We start from the raw sequence: 22,336 nt of genomic DNA on the forward strand, positions 1-22,336 counted from the left end.
AAAACTAAGCTAAAATAGAATTAGGTAGTAAGCGTTTAAAGAGGCAACATATATTTTCAACAAGTAGGATTTATTTGTTTCTGAAAAATTATCTCAAACTGATAGGTAACTTTTATTTTATTTTGACGTTTAATACAAGAGTTGAAAAATTTGCTTTGCTTGATTTATAATATTAATTTAAGTAATTCGATTTGATTCACAGTTTGCAATGTTTTTAGCATCCACAAATTCCTCTGTCATTTTAATAGTTTCATCAGATACCGTGAGCTAAAAAAAATAAAATATTAATATTGAATTCGCTACTAAGCAATTTCACGCGGAATGAGCTAAGCATTTTGGCTGATTTCAATCAATCTTTGTAAACTTTACAGCTACTGACCTAATGGGTCCTATATTTATTTGGAAATAATCTGTTTACTTTAGATTAGGACTCAATTTTTTTTTGAATTTTGACAAAATTACCGCTTGATACTTTGACCGACTTTTGCGTGAAATAGGTTTTTGTCTATTAAAAATTACCTGATCTATGCAACCGTGGAAACCAAGCTTCACGTCCGCACATCGGTTCACGACGGAATGCTTATCGATCCCTCCCAAATACAACGAATAATCTCGATCGCTCGCCAACAAGTCACCGAATATACCTTTGGTTCGTTCGAGCTCATCATCAACGCTAAAGTAGACGAATTCATTACCGCAGCCGACGGTCACCGTATGCCAAGCGTTTTTCATCAATAAAATCGAAGATTTTAAAACCGTCGGTCGGAGTTCCATGTCCCATGCAAATCTTAGCTCCAGTCGACCATCCACAATGACAAGGGCAAGGAAATTACTGATACCCCTGCTTTCGCCAATTAAATAAGCGACTAGACTCCGTTCAACCGTTTCTGACTTGAAGTTGAATTGCATAATGAAATCTCGTTTTATTTTTAACCTAACAGAAGTTGTTTTATCAGTTTTAAAAATTCGACTAATATTTTACGGATTAGCTATACCCATAATTAAACATTCTCAACCTACCTGTACAAGACATAACCATAGGATTGGAAAGCAATCGCACTCGCATTCAGGTGGCTCAAACGCTCACAGTGCTTACCGGTTCGAGTGGCCGGACAAATGCACCTGAATCCGGTTTCATGCTCCTCGCAAAGGCCCTCATTACAAATGCGCACATTGCAACTTTGACCTTGTTGTGAGCAAAACTTTCCCACGTAACCATCCTTACAGACGCAATTGAATCCATTGCTAGTTTCTATGCAAACTCCATCATTTGCGCAACGGGTTGCCGAACATGGATGACACTGCGCAACGTTGTGCTTTTTGGTTGATTCCTTCCATAGATCAATCGATTGATCATTAAGGACCAACTCAGCAATGCATCCCATAAAACCGGTGCTGTTCTGTCCACGACTCCCAAGATAAATATTTTGTTCCACACAATTGGAATTTGGAGCGGGCATTTGGAACAGCGCTAGCAACCGATCATCCAAAGACAAATATGCTCGGTCTCGAAAACTTTTTATCTGTAATCTGTGCCATTGATCCAAGCGCACAGGAGCATCGACAGCAATTCCTCTTATAATGTTTCCTCTACTGCCTCGAAACTCAAATGCAATTATGCTGTCGACTAATAAAACGGTTAGAAATTGCCTGTCACATTCGCTCTCCTTATGAAAAAGAACGCCATTGCTTTTCTCCGCCTTGAAGGTAATTACCAAATTCAAATAATCATTCCTTAGTAATAGGGTAAACTTTAGATACGAAGCTTCCACACTGCCATCAAATCTTGGTATCCCACCGGTGACGGCCAACGTTCTACTATCAGTAAAGTTTTCATTCGCATACTGAACAAGACAGAAATATTTACCGGAATTGTAAGCCTGAAGATGCCGTAGTGTTACGATTTCATGGACCGAATTTACATCTAAACCATTCTGAGCCGTAATATCGATTACTCGGTTATTCTGCCCCTTATGGAACCACCGAATGGATTGAATTTTTTCACTGCTATTATGTCGGCAATGTAACGAAACGCTCGAATCACGCTCGGCATAAATCACGTCACTGTGCTGCTGAAGACATTCCGGGGGCAGAATCGACACCGGTAAGCCCCTTGGTGTGATGGGTTTGGCGGTCGTTGTGCTTTCTGTCGGCTGCTGAACTATCGCTGCCGGAAGTTCCGTTGATGGAGCTTCGTCAAGTCGTGGCTTCACAGCACCGCCTTTGTTCAGATCTTCTGCTCTTGGACCTGAAACAAAATAATTTCTTTTTAGTGAATGTTAGTAGCAATAATTTGGAAAATTATATCTATCACGTAGCAAACTTTAGTTAAGACCATGTGCGCAATTTCAGACTGATAACATTTAATTAATTTTGAAAACTTGTCTGTTCTGCAAATAAATGGATCATTCCATGTCAAGGATGCACACCAGTATTAGACAAGGGGTGGACCAAGCAATGCACCGAAAAATTTCAAATCAGCTGGCCGGTCGTTCCTGAATTGCATCCATTTTAGGCACGTATTTTTCAATAATGCAGTGTGAGACTTTTTCAAGTTCCAAAATTACTTCAAGGTTTCAATTAATTTCCAAAGTGATATGCCATATGAGTCGATTTAACAATGTAAAAAGAAATTAAACAAATTGCAGGCAATTTAAATAATAAATTAAGTAAATTATTACTTTTATTTAAATTCTTGCTGAGTGTCCGATCTTACTCGGGGCCACCACATTTACATCTGTTATTGTAACTAAAAATCTCATAATGCAAGAAACAAAACCCTTTTTCTTCATTTGAATGTCTCTACTCCCTTTGTCAGCTCTCCTCCCCCTAGTTTCGATAACGGAATGTAGCACCTAGGCTTTGCTTTGCTTAGCTGACATACATACGACATTCAGCACTAAATCGTATAGCAGTACGGAGCGGATCTTGCTTAATCGGATATTGTCGTATATAATTACCTATATCGATGAAATGTGTATGTTTATTCCTCATCACGAATACCACGGATATGCTAATTTTGCGCATCAAATACGATTTATTAGTATGTATATATGTACGTAATGCTGATTTTTAAGTTTTATATACATATAAAAATGCTGACTGGGAAGCCTCTTATCCAGCAACTCCTATTCCTGCCTCCTCGTGGTACTATCCTCGCGATACCGTACGAGCAACCTTAGCGGAGATCGGGTAACCAACTGCAGTGGAAACTAAGATCGTACTCCAGGTTACCAGCAGGCCAGTTACCGGTGCAGGCGACTGTGTTGTGCGATCAACGAGGGAATGTACATGCTAAGGATAAAAGACCGTTTTGTTCAAACGTGCGCTGTCCACACGAAGGTAGACCCAATAATGAGAAAGAAGCATTCTCTGCGCCGCTGGAGGTAACGTACGATAGCTGTAGGTTAAGAAACTATGAGCGCACGAAATGATTCGTTTGACGGGGAATGCCAACAAACGATGGAGAGAAAAAAAAGAACTTGGAAAATCTATTTAAACAATGCCACGAAGAAGAATTTGGCCAAGTTTCGCCGAGCACGAAGTAAGGGGCCATCCAGATACCACGTGGACAGAAAAATACCAACTTTGAACCCCCCGTCCTCCTCCGTGGACAAGCGTGGACATTGACTCAACCCCCACCCCCCTCCCCTGTTTGTCCACATGGACTTTTTTTCTTATGTAAAATTTTAAAAAACAGAAAAGCATGGTGCTAAATTTTGTTTTCAACTTGATTTATGCACTAAAGGAAGCTCCAGTCTAAAGGCCCCAACACAATGCATACGATTCTTGAGTCCACCAATTGTATTATTATGATTCTTGAGTCGTTGCAGAAATTTGAGTTTTTCCATGGACTTTCTGTCAAATTTCCGCAGTGTATTAAAATCCGTATGCATGGTTTTAGGATCTTAATTCTTGTGATCTTGACTACTGCAAATCATTATCGACTGGAATAAAGTCCGTTTTAGTTTGACTTTCCCTTGACGATTCTTCTCTGTCCAGAGTATCCCTGTCTAACCAGAGCACCTCAGCTTGGCCGTCAACTTCAACACAACAAACGACCTTCGCGATGTGGTTCATATAATTTTTTGAAGGCGAATCCTTTTGGAAATACGCTCCCCCGGGATGCCCTTTTTGTGGAGTTCTGCATTTGATTTTGAGGCAAAATACAATCCACATTTGGTGCAAGCGCGACCTAAATGGTAAATGAATCCCGTGACTGGTTTAATTCGTGGGTTTAATTCTGTGACACTTCTTAAAATGAGCACGAAGGCTTTGGGTATACTTTCGTAACCTTTGTCATTTCCCAAAAGAGGCAAGGGTTGTAAAAAAATAATCTTAATTATTGCTTTACTTCTACTTCCAGGCTGGGTAATTACCATCTATGTGTACTAACGCAGGCTTAATCTTTTCAACAAGATTTATGCCAGATATGTGCTCTCGTAATGCTCGGTTCGCATATAAGCTTTATTTGAGCTCAAAAACAATCACTGATCAATGGTTAATACTAATATATATAATTAATTCCATATTTTTTCTAACTTCTTTTTTTTATGAAAAAAAATTGTCCACGTGGACATTTTCAATACCCCTTCCCCCCCTTCCGTGGACAAGCGTGGACATTTTCATACCCCCCACCCCCCTCCAAGCTGTCCACGTGGTATATGGACGGCCCCTAAGTTGACCACGATCCTGAGGAGGAAAAACTACCGAAACGAGGACAAAGATCGGGCTAGAACAACTATGTCGGGCTCATGAGACGCGCAAGTTCTATGAGAACGTAAACCAATCTCGTAAAGGATACGCCAAACTTTGTGTTTTAGTCTCTTGATCTTGAAGTGCGGTCAAGCATATATTAATATTTTTTTAAACGGTGGTTCTACAATTGATGAAGAGACGGTAGGGGAAAGTAATGAAGAATTTGTGAATGGTGGGGAAAGAGTGGAAAGGTGAGCGGGAGGGGGGGTTTTTGTCATTGGTAGCTATGCTTAACAAGTTGTCGTTGTGACTCCTACCTTTAGTCTAATGCTGGAAGGTGCATGGGTCGAACCAAGCTATAATCTGAGATTATAACCGGATTCAAACCCACAGCACCCGCCAGGGCATGTGGCTTGCTGGTACTTGCACCTTTGAACCACAGAGGCGCTGGACAAAAGGAGACTGCGCAACCCCCCTTATTAAGTTAGCGACATGGGTTGGGTGATTTTTTAGACACAAATTGTGCCTCTTCCTCCGTCTACTGGAGAAACCACCGACCGAGAAGTTTAATCTAATCTTGTTTTTACTGACGGAGCGACGACACTGTGCAGGCCCTTGCGACTTACAAGGTACTGCGTGTGACGCTGTTCGTCTGTCAGGGTGTTAGCCGTGATTCTCAGCGCGGGTTTTCGGAGAAAGGCTCCGTTCCTATGAAATAGACCAAACCTCGTGTTTTTAGTCTTGACCTTGAAATGCGGTCAAACATATATTAATATTTTTTGTCGTCGTCTCGCCAGTAAAAACAACGTTAGATTAAACTTCTCGGTCGGTGGTTTTTGCAATAGACGGAGGAAGACAGTAGACAGATCTTCGCAGAACGCTATGCTCAAGAACTATATCGCATCGTTTTTACGATGTAACTCGTTAGAGTGTTTAAACAACGAGATGAGATAAAAAAAATAGTGCAAAAGCAGCTCTATAAAGATGCTTGGGAAAGATCGATATGATTTCCTGTGCAAATCGTACAAAATTAGTTAGAAACGCAAAATAGTTTTGAAATTTGTATAAATTTATTTGGGAAAATCAACTCATATGCATTTTTAATCCTTTCTAGATGCTTTTCTTCGCTTTTTGCTTTTCTTGTACAATTGCGAGCAACAGCAAGTGAAGAAAACATCAATCGAAATCTGAAATTAAATCTTCTTTGACTGTCTTTATTGGTAAAAACAGTTGACATCATCGGCGTATACCAGTATGTTTGCTCTGTCGATGAAGGTGGGAAGGTTGTTCATCACCAATAGGAAAAGTAACGGGCCAAGATGACTTCCTTGTGGCATGCCTGAGTTTACGGCGAAAAGCTGTGAAACTTCGCCGTGAATTTTCACATACTGCGTTCTGCTTGTTTTCTGAGCGAAGTCATAGGCTGCATCCAGTACGCTACCAATTCATACTGCATCAAAAGCTTTACTTATGTCGGTGTAAACACAGTCTACCTGGTATCCTCTAATTATGAAATCTGTGACGGTTGTGTGGAATTCACACAGGCTCATTACAACAGATTTACCCTTCAGAAATCCATGCTAAATCGATGATATTCGCACATAACGTATGCATTAAAAATGGGCTTTTTTCGGATGGTGATAAAAAAATCTAAGACAGTCAATTGGGTTCAATAAATATCCCATCCCATCTCCGAGGTGAAATTCATTTCACACACCAAATTCCCCAAGAAGGTGCTGCTGTGGCGAGAAGGGGATGTCAAAGTCGCTCTTCTTTCGCTCCGGACTGACCGTGAACGGGGAAATTTGTAATACGAAGTGCCTACCGGAAGTTGCGTCGTTCATCAAGAAATACCATAAGAGCGAAGACGTGGTGTACTGGCCGGATCTGACGTCGGACTACTACTCGAAGCGATCGTTGGAGGAGATGGAGCGATTGAATATCGAGGTCTGCGATCGGCACCTAGGCTTTGCTGTACGTTATACGTTATATCATAGAGTAAGGAGGGGTAAAAGTGCGATGCGGGTAAAAGTACGATTCAATGATTCATCGGTGCAGATTTCGAGTAAATTGACTACATTGGCATGGATGGGTGACTACTTTGACAGCTTGAATCTAACGTAAACTTTGGTTGCTTACGAAGCATAGTTGCTGAGTTAGGTGCAAATGTTATTTTAGGGCGGTTTTGATGTAATTTTTCGTTATACGGCAAATGCGATATCAACAGGAGGATATTACTTGTTGAAAATTTATTGCAGCGTTTTACATCACTCACATATCTGTTTTGAAAATACAGTGAAAAGAATTTACAAAATAGATTTCGCTTTTCTCGTAATTTAATCTAACCCCGTCAAGCGCTTAGCGGGGTAAAAGTGCGATTCACGGACGGGACAACAGTGCGATTCATGGACGAGGCAAAAATGTATAGCTAATTATTTACAGCTTCAGGCACTATATTACAGATACTAGAAATGGATCTACAGAAAACTGGGTGCTCTACAGATATTGTACGAAGGAAAAAAATGTTTTCCGCTGATGAAACAAAAAACAAATGTTTGGAAAAGTTTCGATCTAACGAAGGCTGCAGCGCAAAAAAGGAAAGGTGCAAATTGAGAATATTCCTTATCGAAACATAACGCAAATTGAAGATAATATGATTTTGTTAGCTAATTTCATGGATTCGAGCTTCGCGCTTTTGCCCCGCGGTATTCGTACTTTTGCCCCGCTAGTGGGGTAAAAGTGCGAATCGGCACTAGATCAGAAGAAAAAAGAATTTATTTTGCAAAACACTATTACCGCAGATGATTTATAGTTGAATGTGAACACATTGAGTTACTACATCACTATAAAATATATTATGTTGTTGTCCTTTTTTATATCTAACAAAAACAACTTCAAACATCGCACTTATGCCCCGCCCTAGTCTACAGACTTTCGTACACGATCGCCTCAAACAATTTGGGATAATTTTCTACGTCTGAGCGATAATCTTTCTTATATATCGGGGTTAAACGCGACTTTCCACAGAGATGGAAAATAACCAATACGAAGTGATGATTTGAATAAAATGTTCAAAGTTTCCTCAATTTCTTGGACTAGGTCAGCAATTTGTTGGTGGAATGTAACTCGTGTCTTCTGAGACCACTAGGAAATTGGCGACGAGTGGTCCAAGATTGAGTTGAATGGCGACGACTGCTTGAAACGACACAAGCCACCCCTGCTCTATGCTGCTGGCGACTACGACCACGTTACACGCATATATTTCGGTTTAATTTTGCTTCCGTTTAATTTTGCTTCAAATGTTCAAAATATATGCGCGTCACACTCTATTCAAAATTGATTAATCACCTTATTTACATAGTAAACTGCAGGGCAACATCATGAGGTTTCAAGCTCTAAATAAATAATAAAGAAAGAGTAAACAAAGGATGTGAGCTTCTCTTTGTGCAGGTTTCCATATTCTAAATTCAATATTTAAAAGATCTAAGACCAACATCGACGTCGGTAGCTTCCTAAATTTAAATGAATCAACCACGCACTGCTGTATATTTTCAGTCCGTATAATCCAACGAGAATTATGCGAGTGTCAAAGCTCCAATTTTTATTTTTCTCGACGCCTATAATCAAAATAAACACACATTGGTAATTTCTAATCTCCCGTTTCAAACCACAGTTCCATTAGCGCCGGTTACCGGGAGGAAAGTGAAAAACGTTTGCCCCACTACCCTCTCCCCACAATATTCAAATCCCAATGAAATAGTCTACTCTTGTACAGTTTCAGAATAAATACCTCTGGCTTCCTGCTGCTGCTGCAAGCCTTTTTCGTGATCCAACAGCTGCTGCTGGATCCACCTGGCGTAGAACGGTACATTTACAAATCCTGCGTAGCCGTACATATAGCATAGATTGGTATCATTGCGTGTAGCCGAAAATGAAACTATTCCCCGCAGGAGCCACTTATCATTTTGGTACACATACATTCCTCCTCCGCTGTCGCCGTTGCATACGCTGGTACCTGAAAATGAAATCATCATTTTAAAAAAATAGGAACCGGACGAAAGAGTGCTATGAGCGTCATTTCCCACTCAACAGTGGGAGTTTTACTGCACCGCACCGTTGCGGTTTTAATGGCCAATAGCAATCAATATGGATAATCGTTGAAAGTGTGCAATAAAAGCAGCAAAAAAAACCTTTCAATGATAACTATTTTGATTTAGTAACTATGAAAAGGTGATCTATCCGTTACCGTTGTAGATTTGTTAATTTAAAAATTTCTTGAACAGCGGCCATTTGTTTAATCGTTTGTTTTAATCTTAATGGTTCAACTTTATAAATCGGTTAAATTTTCACTGATCACAAACATTTTAGGTAGGTTAGGTTCTGAGACAAATGCCATAGGTACATAATATATAACAAATAAACATAAAATTTTTCATGATTACAACTTATGATTACATTTACACACAAATCGTTTCATGTTCCACTATAATTATCATTTTCACAGCTGGATTTGACACATAATCACTGTTTCCCCCCAATATAAATTAAAATTACCATCTACATACATGTACACGAGGTAATCTGGAACGAATCGCAGCGCGATCGATTTCGTGCATGTACACAAAAAAAGTATTTTATATGATATTTCTGTAGCACAACAACGCAAAGCCCGTGTCGCTTTTCACCACATATTATTATTATTACCATTCTGGGCACCCGCGCAGTACATTCCGGCGTGTATCAACCGGCCAAATAGGTCCGGATTGCTTTCGATGCAATCGGTGTATCGAACGATGGGCATCTGGGCGACCATTAGAACGTTCGATAAAGCGTCCATTTCTGTGAAACCCCAGCCGACCACAGTTCCCAGGTATCCGGCCAAAAATTCGATCCAAGGGGATTCACCGTAGCCAACATCGATAGGTCGTATGAAATCACTAAGCTCAGCCTTGCTGGACAGCAGCAGCAGGGCCACATCGTGTTTGTGATTCGAAGGGACAAACAGTGGATGCACTTTTGCTGCTGTCAGTTTATACCGCCGAGCGTTACTGTCGTATCCATCCAAAGTGAGTAATCCCAAATTGACGCTCAATGATCGCAGATCGAATCTGGCTTCCGTTTCCGGATTAAACACGCAATGAGCTGCTGTTAGGACGAACCATTCGTTGATGAGAGTGCACCCGCATTTATAATCCGAACCCCGAAACAGCGCCCCGTGCCAGGGCCAGTTGCCCTCTGCCGCGTAGTGTCCGTAGCTGATACGACTGACGAGGAGTGGCATTGTCCCGCATATCGAATCCCGATATACAGCCGATTCAGCATCCGGAGAGGTGTTATTACCGTTGAACGCGTCCAATGTTTCTACTTCATCTTCGATCACTGCAATTATAAACACCAGAAACGCAAGCACGGAACTGCATCGCACTGTCGAAAACATGGCTCTACCGGAGCGCAACTGAAATCGCGTACTAATGCTCGCTATTTTGTTTCAGCAGAGTTCACTGATAACCTTCAGCTCATTATGCTTTCACTCTCAGCCGATAAGGTGCTACCGGGTGTTGCATGAACAGTTTGACGACTCGTACGTGATGGAGAGGAGCGAATGCTACACGTAAAAGTTTTATAACGTGACATGATGTCATTGGTTATAAGAGTGGTCCATTTTGAAAAATACGAATAAGTTTATTCTCGGAGTTTAGAAGTGAATATTTTTACACTAAAAAAAAAGATTTACAATTATAAACAGCAAAAAAATTATGTTCTTTGCCTATCCTGAACCTTATACAGTATCGCATCAAATTGCAAGTCTATTTTTTACTGGTCTGGAATGTTACGTATGTTTTATATTGCCTATCCAGCTTTAAATTTATTTAATGTGCTTCAACCGCAGAATGCATCTTGTAGAATTTTTTCTCAGTTTTTCAATGGTGAGCTTCAAATTAAAACCAGTGGGTGGGTTGATGACAGAACAGGTTATTTTTTGATGAAATTCGATTTTTTTCACTTTATTTGAAACTCTATCCTTTTTCTTCATAAAGTTGTATGGGTAGTGCCTGCTTCACTTACGAATTTATTCAACAGGTCACTGCAAGAGAATAAATTTCCTGTACTGTGGAAATCCTCATATATACTCTGTTCACATAAAAGCTCTTGTCTGAATTACATTTCAACTGCTCAGCGTGTATTCTACCCAAACCGATCTGTTGCGACCAATTTGACCAAATTTGTGTCTCTCTACACGTACGCAAAATGGACAATGGCAAGCAAGTTGATGTTATCTACACTGTTTTCAAGGCAGCATTTGACCGACCGGACCCTTGATATTGTTAAACAAGCTAGAAACTCAGTGGGTAAAGGAGAAGAACTGGGCTTTCAAATAGAGTGAAAAAATTTTGGCGGCCATCTAGGATTTGGTCGCCATATTGGATTTTATCAAAAAATCTCCGTTTTCGCCATTAGTCCCCCACCGGTTTTCATTTTAAGACCACCATTGTAAAGCTGAGAAAAAGCACTACAAGAAACAAATTAGGTGTGCATTGGTATTAATCAAATAAATCAACCAGTTATCTGTAGCAAGGTTCACTGTTTTCATATAATTATTGTGATACTAGCTGAGCGCCCGATTTTACTCGGGGCGCCTTGGTCTTACAGCCACTTGTACATCAGTTATTGTAACGGAAATGCTTTTAATGCAAAAATATAACATTCCTCCCCATATAAGGCTTTGGACGTTCCTCCCCATTTGTCAGTTCACCTCATTTGTCTAACAGGCCACTTGCTCATCTGTTAAATCTGTTTACGGAAATCCCTATAAAACCCAATAAAGAAAGAGAAACAAAGACATTTTACCTATTTGCACCTTCCGCTTCTAACAATGGCCACCCCATTGGTTATGAATCCCCCCTCTTTTGTTCTGATTCCCTTATATCAAGAAACAAGTGTGCCAAGCAGTGTTACCAGGTCGATTGCCCATTTACCCGCTGCCCAGAGGTTGATTTCCCGCTGAAATCCCGCTGTCTAGAGTCTATTTCCCGGTAGAAATCCCGCTGAATCAAAAGTCATATTATTCTTTCGTTTCTGGTACAGAATTAAAATTTAAAAATATTCATTTCAGTAAGGCTTGCATTTGAAATCAAGATGATCTGCTGAAACTGAGCGGTTTCAATTGAATGAACATTATGCAAATTTGCTGCATTTATGTTGACGAAGCTTCAGGAAACAGAAAAAGAAATATCTTGTTATTCTTCATAGACACCGCTATTCTATATTTCGAACGAATTGGTATTTCGAACGAAAGTTTTTTCGAACGAAATTTCCGCCAGCAAAATCAAATGGGCAAAACATCTCGTTCGAAACAAGTCGAACGAAATAAAGGTTTGTTCGAAACACAGAATAGGGGTGATAATGACAATTTACTACGAAATTTCGTAAGAATTATAACATTAAGGAATCTAAGAACACATGCGAAAATTTCGAAAGAAGCTTTTAGCACAAATTCTCTTTCTTTGTCTAGCTATGATAAAAATCATGCAAAATTTCAGTAACTCTGGCAAATGGTCATGGTTTTTGGTGACAAAAGAAGACATGTTTCAATTTTTATAAGCAGCCAAAATTCAAAAATATCTGTAAAACGCATCGGCTCTTTGTTCTCGCTGATGTTTTGTTTTAGCAAAAATGTACCGATTTGTCTTTTAGACTTCGGTTTTATCGGCTCATCAGTCGATTTGTTTTGGTTTTGTTATCATACAAATGCTGCGGTGTATAGCAAACTATGATGTATATAGAAACATAAGTTGTTTGTGTTGTTTTGTTTCCAATTCATGAATCAGTTGGATTTTGCCATTCGCAACGAATTAATTTGTGGAAAAATTAGGAATACGCAAAACGGATTGGTTTGGTGGTCTTCTTTTTCAGTAAGTTCTAATGAGTATTTGTCAGAACTGATTCCATTCTTGGCAAAAAACACGGAGTTTTCTAATCAACAGAATATACTGAACTATCTGCCAATACACGAGCAGACATTAGAGTGTCAATAAACGAAGTTATTTGCTGTCAACCTCTCTTTCAGCACTCTTTTTGCCTACCAAATATCGCTAAATCGAGATCCCGCAAAAATCCCGCTGAGTGATTTAAAAAACCGCTAGATTCCCGCTAGCCGCTGTTTGTTTAATAAGTCCCGCTATCCGACTTGAAATCCCGCTAAATCTAGCGGGAAAACCGCTGATCTGGCATCGCTGGTGCCAAGTTTGGTGGAGATCGATTAAGGCGTTCTAGAGTTATGGTGGAACATACAAACATACTCACGCTCACTTTTATATATACAGCCCGGGCTCGATTATCCGGGTGTTCATTTTTATTTTCAGCCCGGATAATCGAATTATTATTTTTGGAATAAAATTTTTTTGGTATGTCAAATTTTTTGACTTTTAGGTATCATAAATATTTTATTTATTATTGATCTATCTTCCTATTCTTGATCTATCTATTTATCCAAAAGTCAGAAAATTCCTTTCTTACGATTTTTCCACTGATGATTGGTTTTTAGTACAAAATTATTTTTTGTGTGTTATGATTTTCAATGTTTGGGTGTTATAAATGATTTTTTTATGTTCGATCAATCTCCCCTAAAGTCATTAGATACCTTTTTTGCATTTTTTTTATTAATGATTACGATAATGATGATGATGATTATCATGATGATGATGATGATTTTCAAGTAAAAAAATTGATTTCATGACCACAGGATTTATTTTTGTTTTGTTCGCCGATAAAAGGGATATAAAGAAGGTATTCTGTAGCTTTAGGGAGGTGAATCAATACTTGCCAAGTAAGAATCTTCATGTAGCATGAAAACTATAACATTAAGGTTTAAAATAAATCATCGGAAAAAATAATTTTATTTTCACCCGGATAATCGAGTCTAAAAACCCGGATAACACAGGTCTGCAAAAAAATTATATATTTGTTGGGGTGCTGAATCCAAAACTGATTTCCGTTTTGCTCCATCACGTACAGATTTTTTTGCAAATTATGCTTCTTATATGGAAAAGCCACAAATTAGGTGGAAAATTATTATCACAGATTCGTCATAAAAAACCTAATTAAGATGTTTTTTGATTATTTTTGTAAATTTTTACCTTATAAACACAGAAAAAATACTACTGGGCCGAAATATTTTATCTTTACTATTTAATTTTGTCTTCAACACTGGGTTACTGTACGCTCACTTACGCACATTCAACTGCAGTACCTCACAGTAGCAAAGTCTGTAAAAAACATGTATGAAGCATTTGTAGAACTGAATGTAATCTACAATTTTGCTGAATAGAGTAGTGCATTATTGGTTCCATTCATAATAGAAACGGCCCTTAAATCTTGTTATATAAATAGAACGTTTGTTTGCGTTATGGATAAAGTTGCAATATGATTACTGCGTAAATACAAAAAATAATGGAATACTCAATTCAGAAAGATTGTAGATTGCATTCAGCTCTACAATTGTTTCATATACGACTTTTACCGAATTTGCTTCTATAAGCAATACAGTCGACTGAGCGCAAGTGGGTGTATTTGAGCGCACCAAATCTACTTTAAAATAATATTCTCCGTAGTTTCTCCATCATATACGGTTTTCTTCCGAAATATGGGAGGGTTTAGATTAATAAATACAATTCTGATGTAAAAATTAGTTGTTTAATATAAATTACATCCGGGATATTTCTGCTGCTTTATGTCTAAAACCAACTTTCAAGATTATTCAACAAGTATTGCATGAAAACGTGACGTGATGGACAATATCTATTATTATATCTGAGTTCAGCGGACAAAAATCTATAAGCATCCGTTCAAAAATCCTATGCAGTTTTTTTGATGCAGACCTGTGTAATCGAATCCCCGGATAATCGAGTCCGGCCTATATATAGATAGAAGATAGATTTCCAAAATTCGATATGAAATAAACTACAAATGACACCATTTTTTAAAGAAGAAGGATATAACTTATAAATAAAACAATTCCAAGGCCACCATTGAAAAACTGAGAAAATATGCTACAAGAAACATGCATCAAAGTGGGATTGCAGCGGCATTAACTAACTGAAACAAATAACTATCTGCAGCAAAGTTTACAATTCTCTTGTAATGTTAAATCTTGCTACAGAAAGTTAATTATTTAATCGGATTAATAATACCTCTTCTCCCAGTGCGGCATTGCATTTCTTATAAATTTTATTACCTAATAAGGAGTTGCAGACCAGATTTCGAAAGGATCCATTGTTCCTTTACCGTTGGTTCTAAGTTTGCGAAATTGTTTTAAATCTATCAAAATGATGTTTCCTGTCGCAAGACTTTTCGTTTCACTGTTACCCTGGTTAGGAGTCAATTTTACATTGAAATGGTAAAATAAAGCAGGCGATAAGAATATTACAACATACATTTATGGTATAGCTTCAAATAAACACAACTTTTGATACGGTATAAATGAAATGCGATGGGAACAAACAACAGATATTTTTAGCCTGGAATTATCATCCTCATTGTGTTCAAAATAAGTAGCAAATTAACGAACCAATAATTTCGGTATGCTGTTCAATATCCACGCTAAATGCCAACCGTTTTCATCGTTTTTGGCAGAGCGCAAAATTCCATTGTATTCAAATGCGGTACAATGAGAATATAATGGCTGGAATATTCATTATTTCACTTCACTGAGCCAGCGTTCCATTTATCTTCACAAGCTATCCTTCTTTCTGATGGTAAGAATCCATTTTATCCGCTACTATCCTCTGTTCGCTTTTCGTCACCATCAGACCACACAGCTACCCGCAATGATAGCAAATTTTGAATTCAGAAAAAAAATCTGATCGCAAAATTGAATTCCTTTTTGCAACTCTACATAGTTTGATTTCTCAAACAATAGACGGCGGAAACGCGGCAGCATACTTCCTCTCGCGAACGTACAAAGGACCATCCGGAATTGATAGTATAGGAAATGTGCTACCATATTACCATATTCAAATACACTTCCACTCGGGGTCCAGAGCCTTGGTTCGTTGCGCCAGGCCAAGAAACTGTTCATTGCTCCCTTGCTCTGTCTCAATCCTTGCCATCAACCGGCCTGGCGAAATACGTCCATACGGATTAAGCGCTCCCCACCCGGCTCGTTTAATGAAGGAGATAATTCTCTTCATCCTTGTTCATTGGCATCGGTCCTACTATAGTGTGATTGTGGTGGTAATAAAAACGCTAGTCCACGGATGAGATCGAGGATGAAATAAATGAATTGGATTATTCCATCTGCTGCTAGACTGAATGGCAAGTGCCTGCCTGTTTGATGGCAGGGAGGATATTGGCAGGGCTTTTATTTTCGAGCCGAACGAGCAACGCGCGCGTTTTTGAATGAAAAAAAATTAATTGAACGTACCGCCAAGCGGTTGAAATCGCTCGATTTAAATCAATTTAGGTTATACTACCTTTTTATAGGGGTTTTTATGAGCAATTTTGGGCACTAGTGCCATCGTAAGTGTTTTATAAAACACAAATTGTCCAAATGTGATCATGCAGGTGTAGCGATATAAATTAAATTTCATTATTGCACCTAAAACTATACCAGTAGATGCTTATACAGTTTTTGTATAAAGAATGTTACGATGAATATTTAGTCGATTCGAAGTAGACACGTTTTTAATAGTGCATTGAAAAAATTCAATTCCCCATAGCAAACGCATCAAAATTTTGCTCGCGCATCGGAGAAATCCAAATTACGTTTAAGTTTTAGAACGAAATCGTTAAAAATGACCAAATCAACTTTAACCAACGTATAAAAAATGTCCGGAATGTTTGCAAGGAACCCAAGATTGGGAAAAATTGAAAGTCGGAAGCCACAGCGTCGATAATCCGAATCGCGACGATAGACAAAACACGATCCCGGAAGCTGTACACGACGATGCTGATGATGTTCGATTGGTGATGGGCGACGAGACCTACGTCAAAGTAGATTTCGGGCAGAAGTTTTATACGGCAACCGTAAGATGAAGATTTCAAGCATATGAAACTATCGAAATCAACAAGCGAGTGAGTTTTTAAGTTACAACCAGGATCATCAACCAGAAAATTTACGTGAACAAGTGTCTGGAAAATCATTTGCTACCTTTGCTTTGCTGAAGCAACACGTGCTATTCTGGCCGGATGCGGCTTGCTATGTCGCCAACAACGTGCAGATGGTGCCCAAGGACAAGAACTCTCTCATCACGTCTGAGGTCCGCCCAATCAAAATCATTTTAATCAATTTACACGCGTTTTTACTTGACGGAATTTTGCTCGCAACACTCTTTAAATATATGCGGTCTCAATGATTCAAAATAATAAAATATATAACCATCCTTCTACAATAAAATCGTGATGGAAATTGCAATCCCACTAAAAAGAACCCATCCGTGTAAATCAATATGACGTATTATAATCACCCCATTTGCGCCTTTCAATTTTCCTTGCCAATTTAGTTTTTCCTCGACTGACAGTAGGTGCTATATACTTGGACGTTCATCACAGTTCGTGCTCAACCAGTGCACGTTAACCGAATGTCAGGGATGAAAACTGCCATAAATTTTGCTCCATCGTGTCCTGCAATGTGGCATACACGATGTAGCGAGTTAATTTGATTTATGTCTATTATATGTGCAACTACGTTGTTACCGGCTTGCACTTGGCCAATATCAGCAGACTGCTGCTGATGGCGTTTAGGAGGTTTATGAGCATCTTAACACGTTTTACTCATTCGAGCGTGGTGCCAAGAAGCGGCTTCCATACAAGTATGCACATGATTCCGAATGAATATAATTCAATGATTGATCTTGACGTATCAAACAGCTAGGCATAAGCTTTCACACTTAAATTAATCCATTTAATTAAACGCTCGCAGGCTAATGCGAGTTGAAGTGCAAATAAGATGATAGCGGCTGATAAATAGTTCACTCAATTTGCTTTCGATGGAAGGTAAATGAAGATTCCGAAGCTTCATTTATTAGAATGGAGATTGATACAGATGAACAGAAACTTATTAAAATTAGACTTATATCAACAACAGTCGTTGTTATTGCACATAACGAAAATTGTCATTTGTGAGCTCTAGATGCAGAAAATTATTAAATATTTTTTTCGCATCAAATTTATAATTATGTTGAACTCATCATCTAATAGTTTTGTTGATCTTCCAAAATATATCAAAATTGTTTTGATATTGGCTTCAGCTGGCACAAAGCACACAGGTACACTACAAATACAGTTTGATACATAATTTAAGCACCTGTGCCAGGATCAGGTGTTTCTATGGCCACTCTATCTGTGCTGCTCGTCAACTCATCCCAACTATGCGCTGCTTCTTCTTATTAGTATCGCCCTTCAACCACCACGGATGCTTTCATTTCATCTCACCCGAAAATTTTGAAAACGGAAGCAGCCGAGAATGTGTTAAGAGCACACAGCACAGCAACGCAGCGCAGCGCAGGGCACACACATCACACATCAATCCCCCCCGTTTGATGTTTGTTATCTGGAGATCCGTTCGTCAGTCGGTCGGTTGGTCGGTGAGATGGCTAACCGCATCGTCGAAAAATTTACATAAACATGCCACAACTACCGAACCCGGGCCGAGCCGGGGCCGCTCGAAGCTGGCTCGTTACACGGAAAATGGCTGTCTAAACAGAAACCCGTCTTGCAATACCTTTCGGAAAGTTTACGTTACGCCGCAGCAGCCGCCTGGCCGCCCGGCTGGGGTTTCCGAGACGCGGGCCCAGATGATGGGATGAGATGCATTATTTCTAAAATTAGCTACCAACTGTACAGTGGTGGTATTGAGTAATTAATGTACATTGGGTTGCAGAACTTCACACCGGCATCAAATCTGCTGCGGTTCAGGTCACCATCCATGTAGGCAGCCAGTCGGTTTATGCCTAGGTGAGTGCGATTTGCGAGTGATGCGGGCACGTGGTAAACTGACCGACGAAACGTACCAGCCAAATTCATTCAAAATATGCCGAAAGAGAACGACCGACTGCGACGTTCTAGTAAAAACGAAATCGGAGGATTTGCTGCTGATTCACAAGGTGTTGGTCTTTCTTTGGAACGGTGCATGAAGTTATTTATCTCGAGTAATAGACTGTGAAGGAAACAATTTTATTTTGGCGTACTATTTGCTATTTTTTGCGTAAAGAGTCTTTGAATGGTGAGTTTTGAGAATTTTTCATGTGTTTGAAAATCGCAAACATCCCTTAAAATGCCATAGAGTACTTAACCTATTTTAAATAGAGCGTTACGCGTACATATTTTGGGTACTTCGAAATGATTTGACCGCAAATGTCCAAAACAACAAACTGGAAGACGCTTCGCTTAAGGAGCAAACGCCGCCGCACAAAGCTGACGATGTACAAAACGCTTATCAGACCGGTAGTCCTCTACGGACTTGAGACAGTAACTTTGCTTACGGAGAACATACGTGCACTAGCCGTATTTGAACGAAAAGTATTGCGGACAATTTTTGGCGGAGTACAAACAAGTGGTGGAGGCGTATGAATAACGAGTAACAGGCACTTCTTGGAGAGATTCCCATCGTACACTTGGCGAAAGTTGGAAGATTACGGTGGACCGGCCACGTCGCAAGGATGTCGGACGGCTGTGCAGTGAAATCCGTTCTCTTCAAGAACCCCATCGACACCACGAATACACGGGTAGAAATTTGATCTCCAAAACGAACAAAATGACTCATGATTCCCGGATTCTAGCTCATGATTTATGAAAATACACCATGAATAAAAATCATGATATCACGAGCTTCTTGCAGTACAACACAACGCAAAATCATGAACTAATATTCATGATTTTGTGCTGTCTGATATGGCAGTTCAGTCATGATTTGACATGAACTCACATTTCATGATTTTATGATTTCATTCATGGCATCGGAATCAAATTTCTTTCCATGTAGAGGGTTCCAACGTGCTAGATGGCTCGACCAGGTTTATTTATTTATTTATTTATTATTACTTCATCTGACTAGAGTCTACATGAATTATTTCTATAAACCATTGATAAACCTTTGTTCAAATTTCGGAATCGATTTACGATCGATTACGATCGACGCATACTGCCTGGTGCATTTTTCGTCGATAAACTAGCGAGTTTATATCAAGTAGCCGGCAGCGATCAGAATACGATGGGAGGCTCTCAGAATGACGCCATGGTAGATGTCGCAGAGCAAGCCGAATGAATTTCCTTTGTACTCGTTCGATGCGCAGGTTCTATGTTAACTGCTGAGGACACCATACAATACTACAGTTTCAAGCAGTAGCCGAACCAGAGCACAATACAAGGCTTTAAGGCAATGCGGATCATTAGAATTTCGTCCAATTTTAGAAATGAATCCGAGTTGACGCAACCTGTTCCAACAGGTAGAAACAGTTTCAAGTCATCAGCATACACAAGTCTGCATCCGATGTCCAATAGCAACGTGACGTCGTTGAAGTGAAAAAAGCAGTGGTTCCATATTACTACCTTGCGAAACACCTGAGGTATTGGTAAATTGCGCAAAAATACATGAGCCAAGCTTCACGCGCAATACCCTGTCACGCAAGTACGAGCTGTGTCATTGCACTAGTTGTTGGGATGCACCGAGTCGAAAAAGTTTACGCAATAATACTGAATCCGATTCAGTCAAGCTGCCTTCAAGTCCGTGTAGATTGCGTCCACTTGCTTCTTATTCTCAATTTTCTAAATACAAGTAGAGGTAAACTCCATTAAATTCGTACAAACGGAACGACCAGGCTGAGCTGCAGATATGTAGTTTTTGTACGAGACATCATACTGCTAACAATTACTTCGAACAATTGACGCGACAGACAAATTAGCAATTCCGCGATAGTTTCTAACGTTCGCGGCGGTCGCCTGTTTTATACACTGGGAACAAAAACGTCTCCTTCCAAATATTCGGGAAATTCGGGAAAGGTTGAAGTCGACTTGCGTGTGACAAATTGGCGACGAATAGCCCAGGACCGAGTCCAATGGAGAGGAATGTTTGGTACGGCAAGAGCCACCCCGGCTCTCGGCTGGTAAATAGAATGGCCTTAGGGTGAAATGCACCTGGCCGTCTATCTTTCTCGAAATGTAGTATTTTTACGGATTTATCATCATACATCACCCTTTCCTTACCGTGTCCATACACTTAGCTTTGACAAGTGAAGCGTAATATTAGCGTAAACAAAATCACTTCCTGAATTGATGTTTTTCCAATCCTTTAACAAACTTTTCATGTTATTGTCGGGTGAAATGGACAGTTTTTTTGATTTTCATTAGTTAGGATACAAGAAAGGGCGGATAGGTAACATTGTTGGAAGGTTGCACTGCATAGACTTTTACTTGTGCAGAGAAGGAAACGTTTTCTACGTGTTTTTAATTCCTGCAACAGGAATATGTTGACTCGCCTTCTCTAAATTTTAACATTTTACTTATCACTACCCTCAATCATAATCCTGTTTCTGTTGACAACTTCATCTTGTTCACAACACAACAGTACATTCAAATGTTGTTTCCATCGCCTGGCCACCTCCGATCTTTCGGTAATCAGGTTCCCCTCCTTGTCGTTGCACATAACAGAGGTTGGCACGGTCCGTTTCCAGATTCCGCTGACCGTTTTAAAGAAGCTTCTCGTATCGTCCCTTTCGAAGTAATTCTCCGACTCCGCAAGAACGCGTTACCAGTGCACAGTGGTCCAGAAACGAAAGTTAAGTGGAAACTTACTTTTGCGGCTAAGCGATTTATAATAACTCCCTACAATGTTCAGCAAAGTTGTTCAACTCTAATTAATTAGATTAATGCGAATTCAACGACTAAGTTCCAGTTTGGCTTGTAAACACATAATCCATAATAACTTTTTATAAGAAAGAGATAGAAGGATTATTTCTAGGCGCATTTTTAGGCGTTTCTAACTTACAGGGTGTTTCACAACAAGACCCCTCAAAAATCACTTTTTCGCTGATTTCTTCAAATGCAGTGGTTTTATTGCATTGCATTGCATTTTTTTGGTACATTGAGCATATTTGCAAAATAATGAAAATTGAAAGATAGATATTTATCAAAAACAGCTGGTGCTGATAGAAAACTGATGTCATATCCGGAGTTCGAAGACTATTTTACGTGACAATCAGAAGAAATTGTGTCAAGGTACGACAAATTTCTTTTTTACTATTGACATGTTGACTTTAATCGTCTTCAAGAAGATATTGGAAAATAGTGCATAGTAGAAAATGGTCAAACATGGAATAATTAAACTGAATTTACTCGAGTTAAAGTGAAAAACAGTTTTTTATTTTCACATATATTTGAGATAAAACTTCAAGCTTTCAGAAACGGCCAAGTTTGATTTTTTTCGTTTGCTCCTTTTTGAGATATTCTTTTCCAAAAAAGACTAAAAAACACAGGAAAAACGTTAGAATTCGTTATACGTATGAGTTTTCAACATACAATATTCTACAAAAATATGTCCTTTGATAAGATAACCAACTTTCGCAATAAAACCATTGCATTTGAAGTAATCAGCGAAAAGGTTATTTTTGAGAGGTCTTTTTATAAAACACCCTGTAAGTTAGAA

General features: G+C 39.2%; 2 protein-coding genes across 5 annotated transcripts in view; one reads left to right on the plus strand and one right to left on the minus strand.

Moving 5' to 3' along the window:
* Nucleotides 1–22,336, plus strand: part of LOC128737874 (uncharacterized) — a 345,115-nt gene that overhangs the window by 101,791 nt on the left and 220,988 nt on the right. The gene's annotated exons all lie outside the window — the stretch shown is intronic.
* Nucleotides 134–10,135, minus strand: LOC128737873 (uncharacterized). Its single transcript, XM_053832614.1, has 5 exons — nt 9,403–10,135; nt 8,489–8,713; nt 1,021–2,248; nt 520–934; nt 134–267 (listed from the first exon to the last, which is right to left on the minus strand). The coding sequence occupies exons 1-5, from the start codon at nt 10,133–10,135 to the stop codon at nt 178–180; spliced, it is 2,691 nt and encodes an 896-aa protein (XP_053688589.1). The 3' UTR covers nt 134–177.

The sequence above is a fragment of the Sabethes cyaneus genome, chromosome 2 (assembly GCF_943734655.1).
Source record: "Sabethes cyaneus chromosome 2, idSabCyanKW18_F2, whole genome shotgun sequence".
Taxonomy (NCBI): domain Eukaryota; kingdom Metazoa; phylum Arthropoda; class Insecta; order Diptera; family Culicidae; genus Sabethes; species Sabethes cyaneus.

Excerpts from the sequence above, each read along its gene's own strand:
- LOC128737873 (XM_053832614.1), bottom strand. The coding sequence starts at position 10,135 with ATGTTTTCGACAGTGCGATGCAGTTCCGTGCTTGCGTTTCTGGTGTTT. Across the intron at positions 2,249-8,488 it reads GCAGCAGCAGGAAGCCAGAG|GTCCAAGAGCAGAAGATCTG; the intron begins GTATTTATTCTG and ends ATTTTGTTTCAG. Across the intron at positions 268-519 it reads TCCACGGTTGCATAGATCAG|CTCACGGTATCTGATGAAAC; the intron begins GTAATTTTTAAT and ends TATTTTTTTTAG.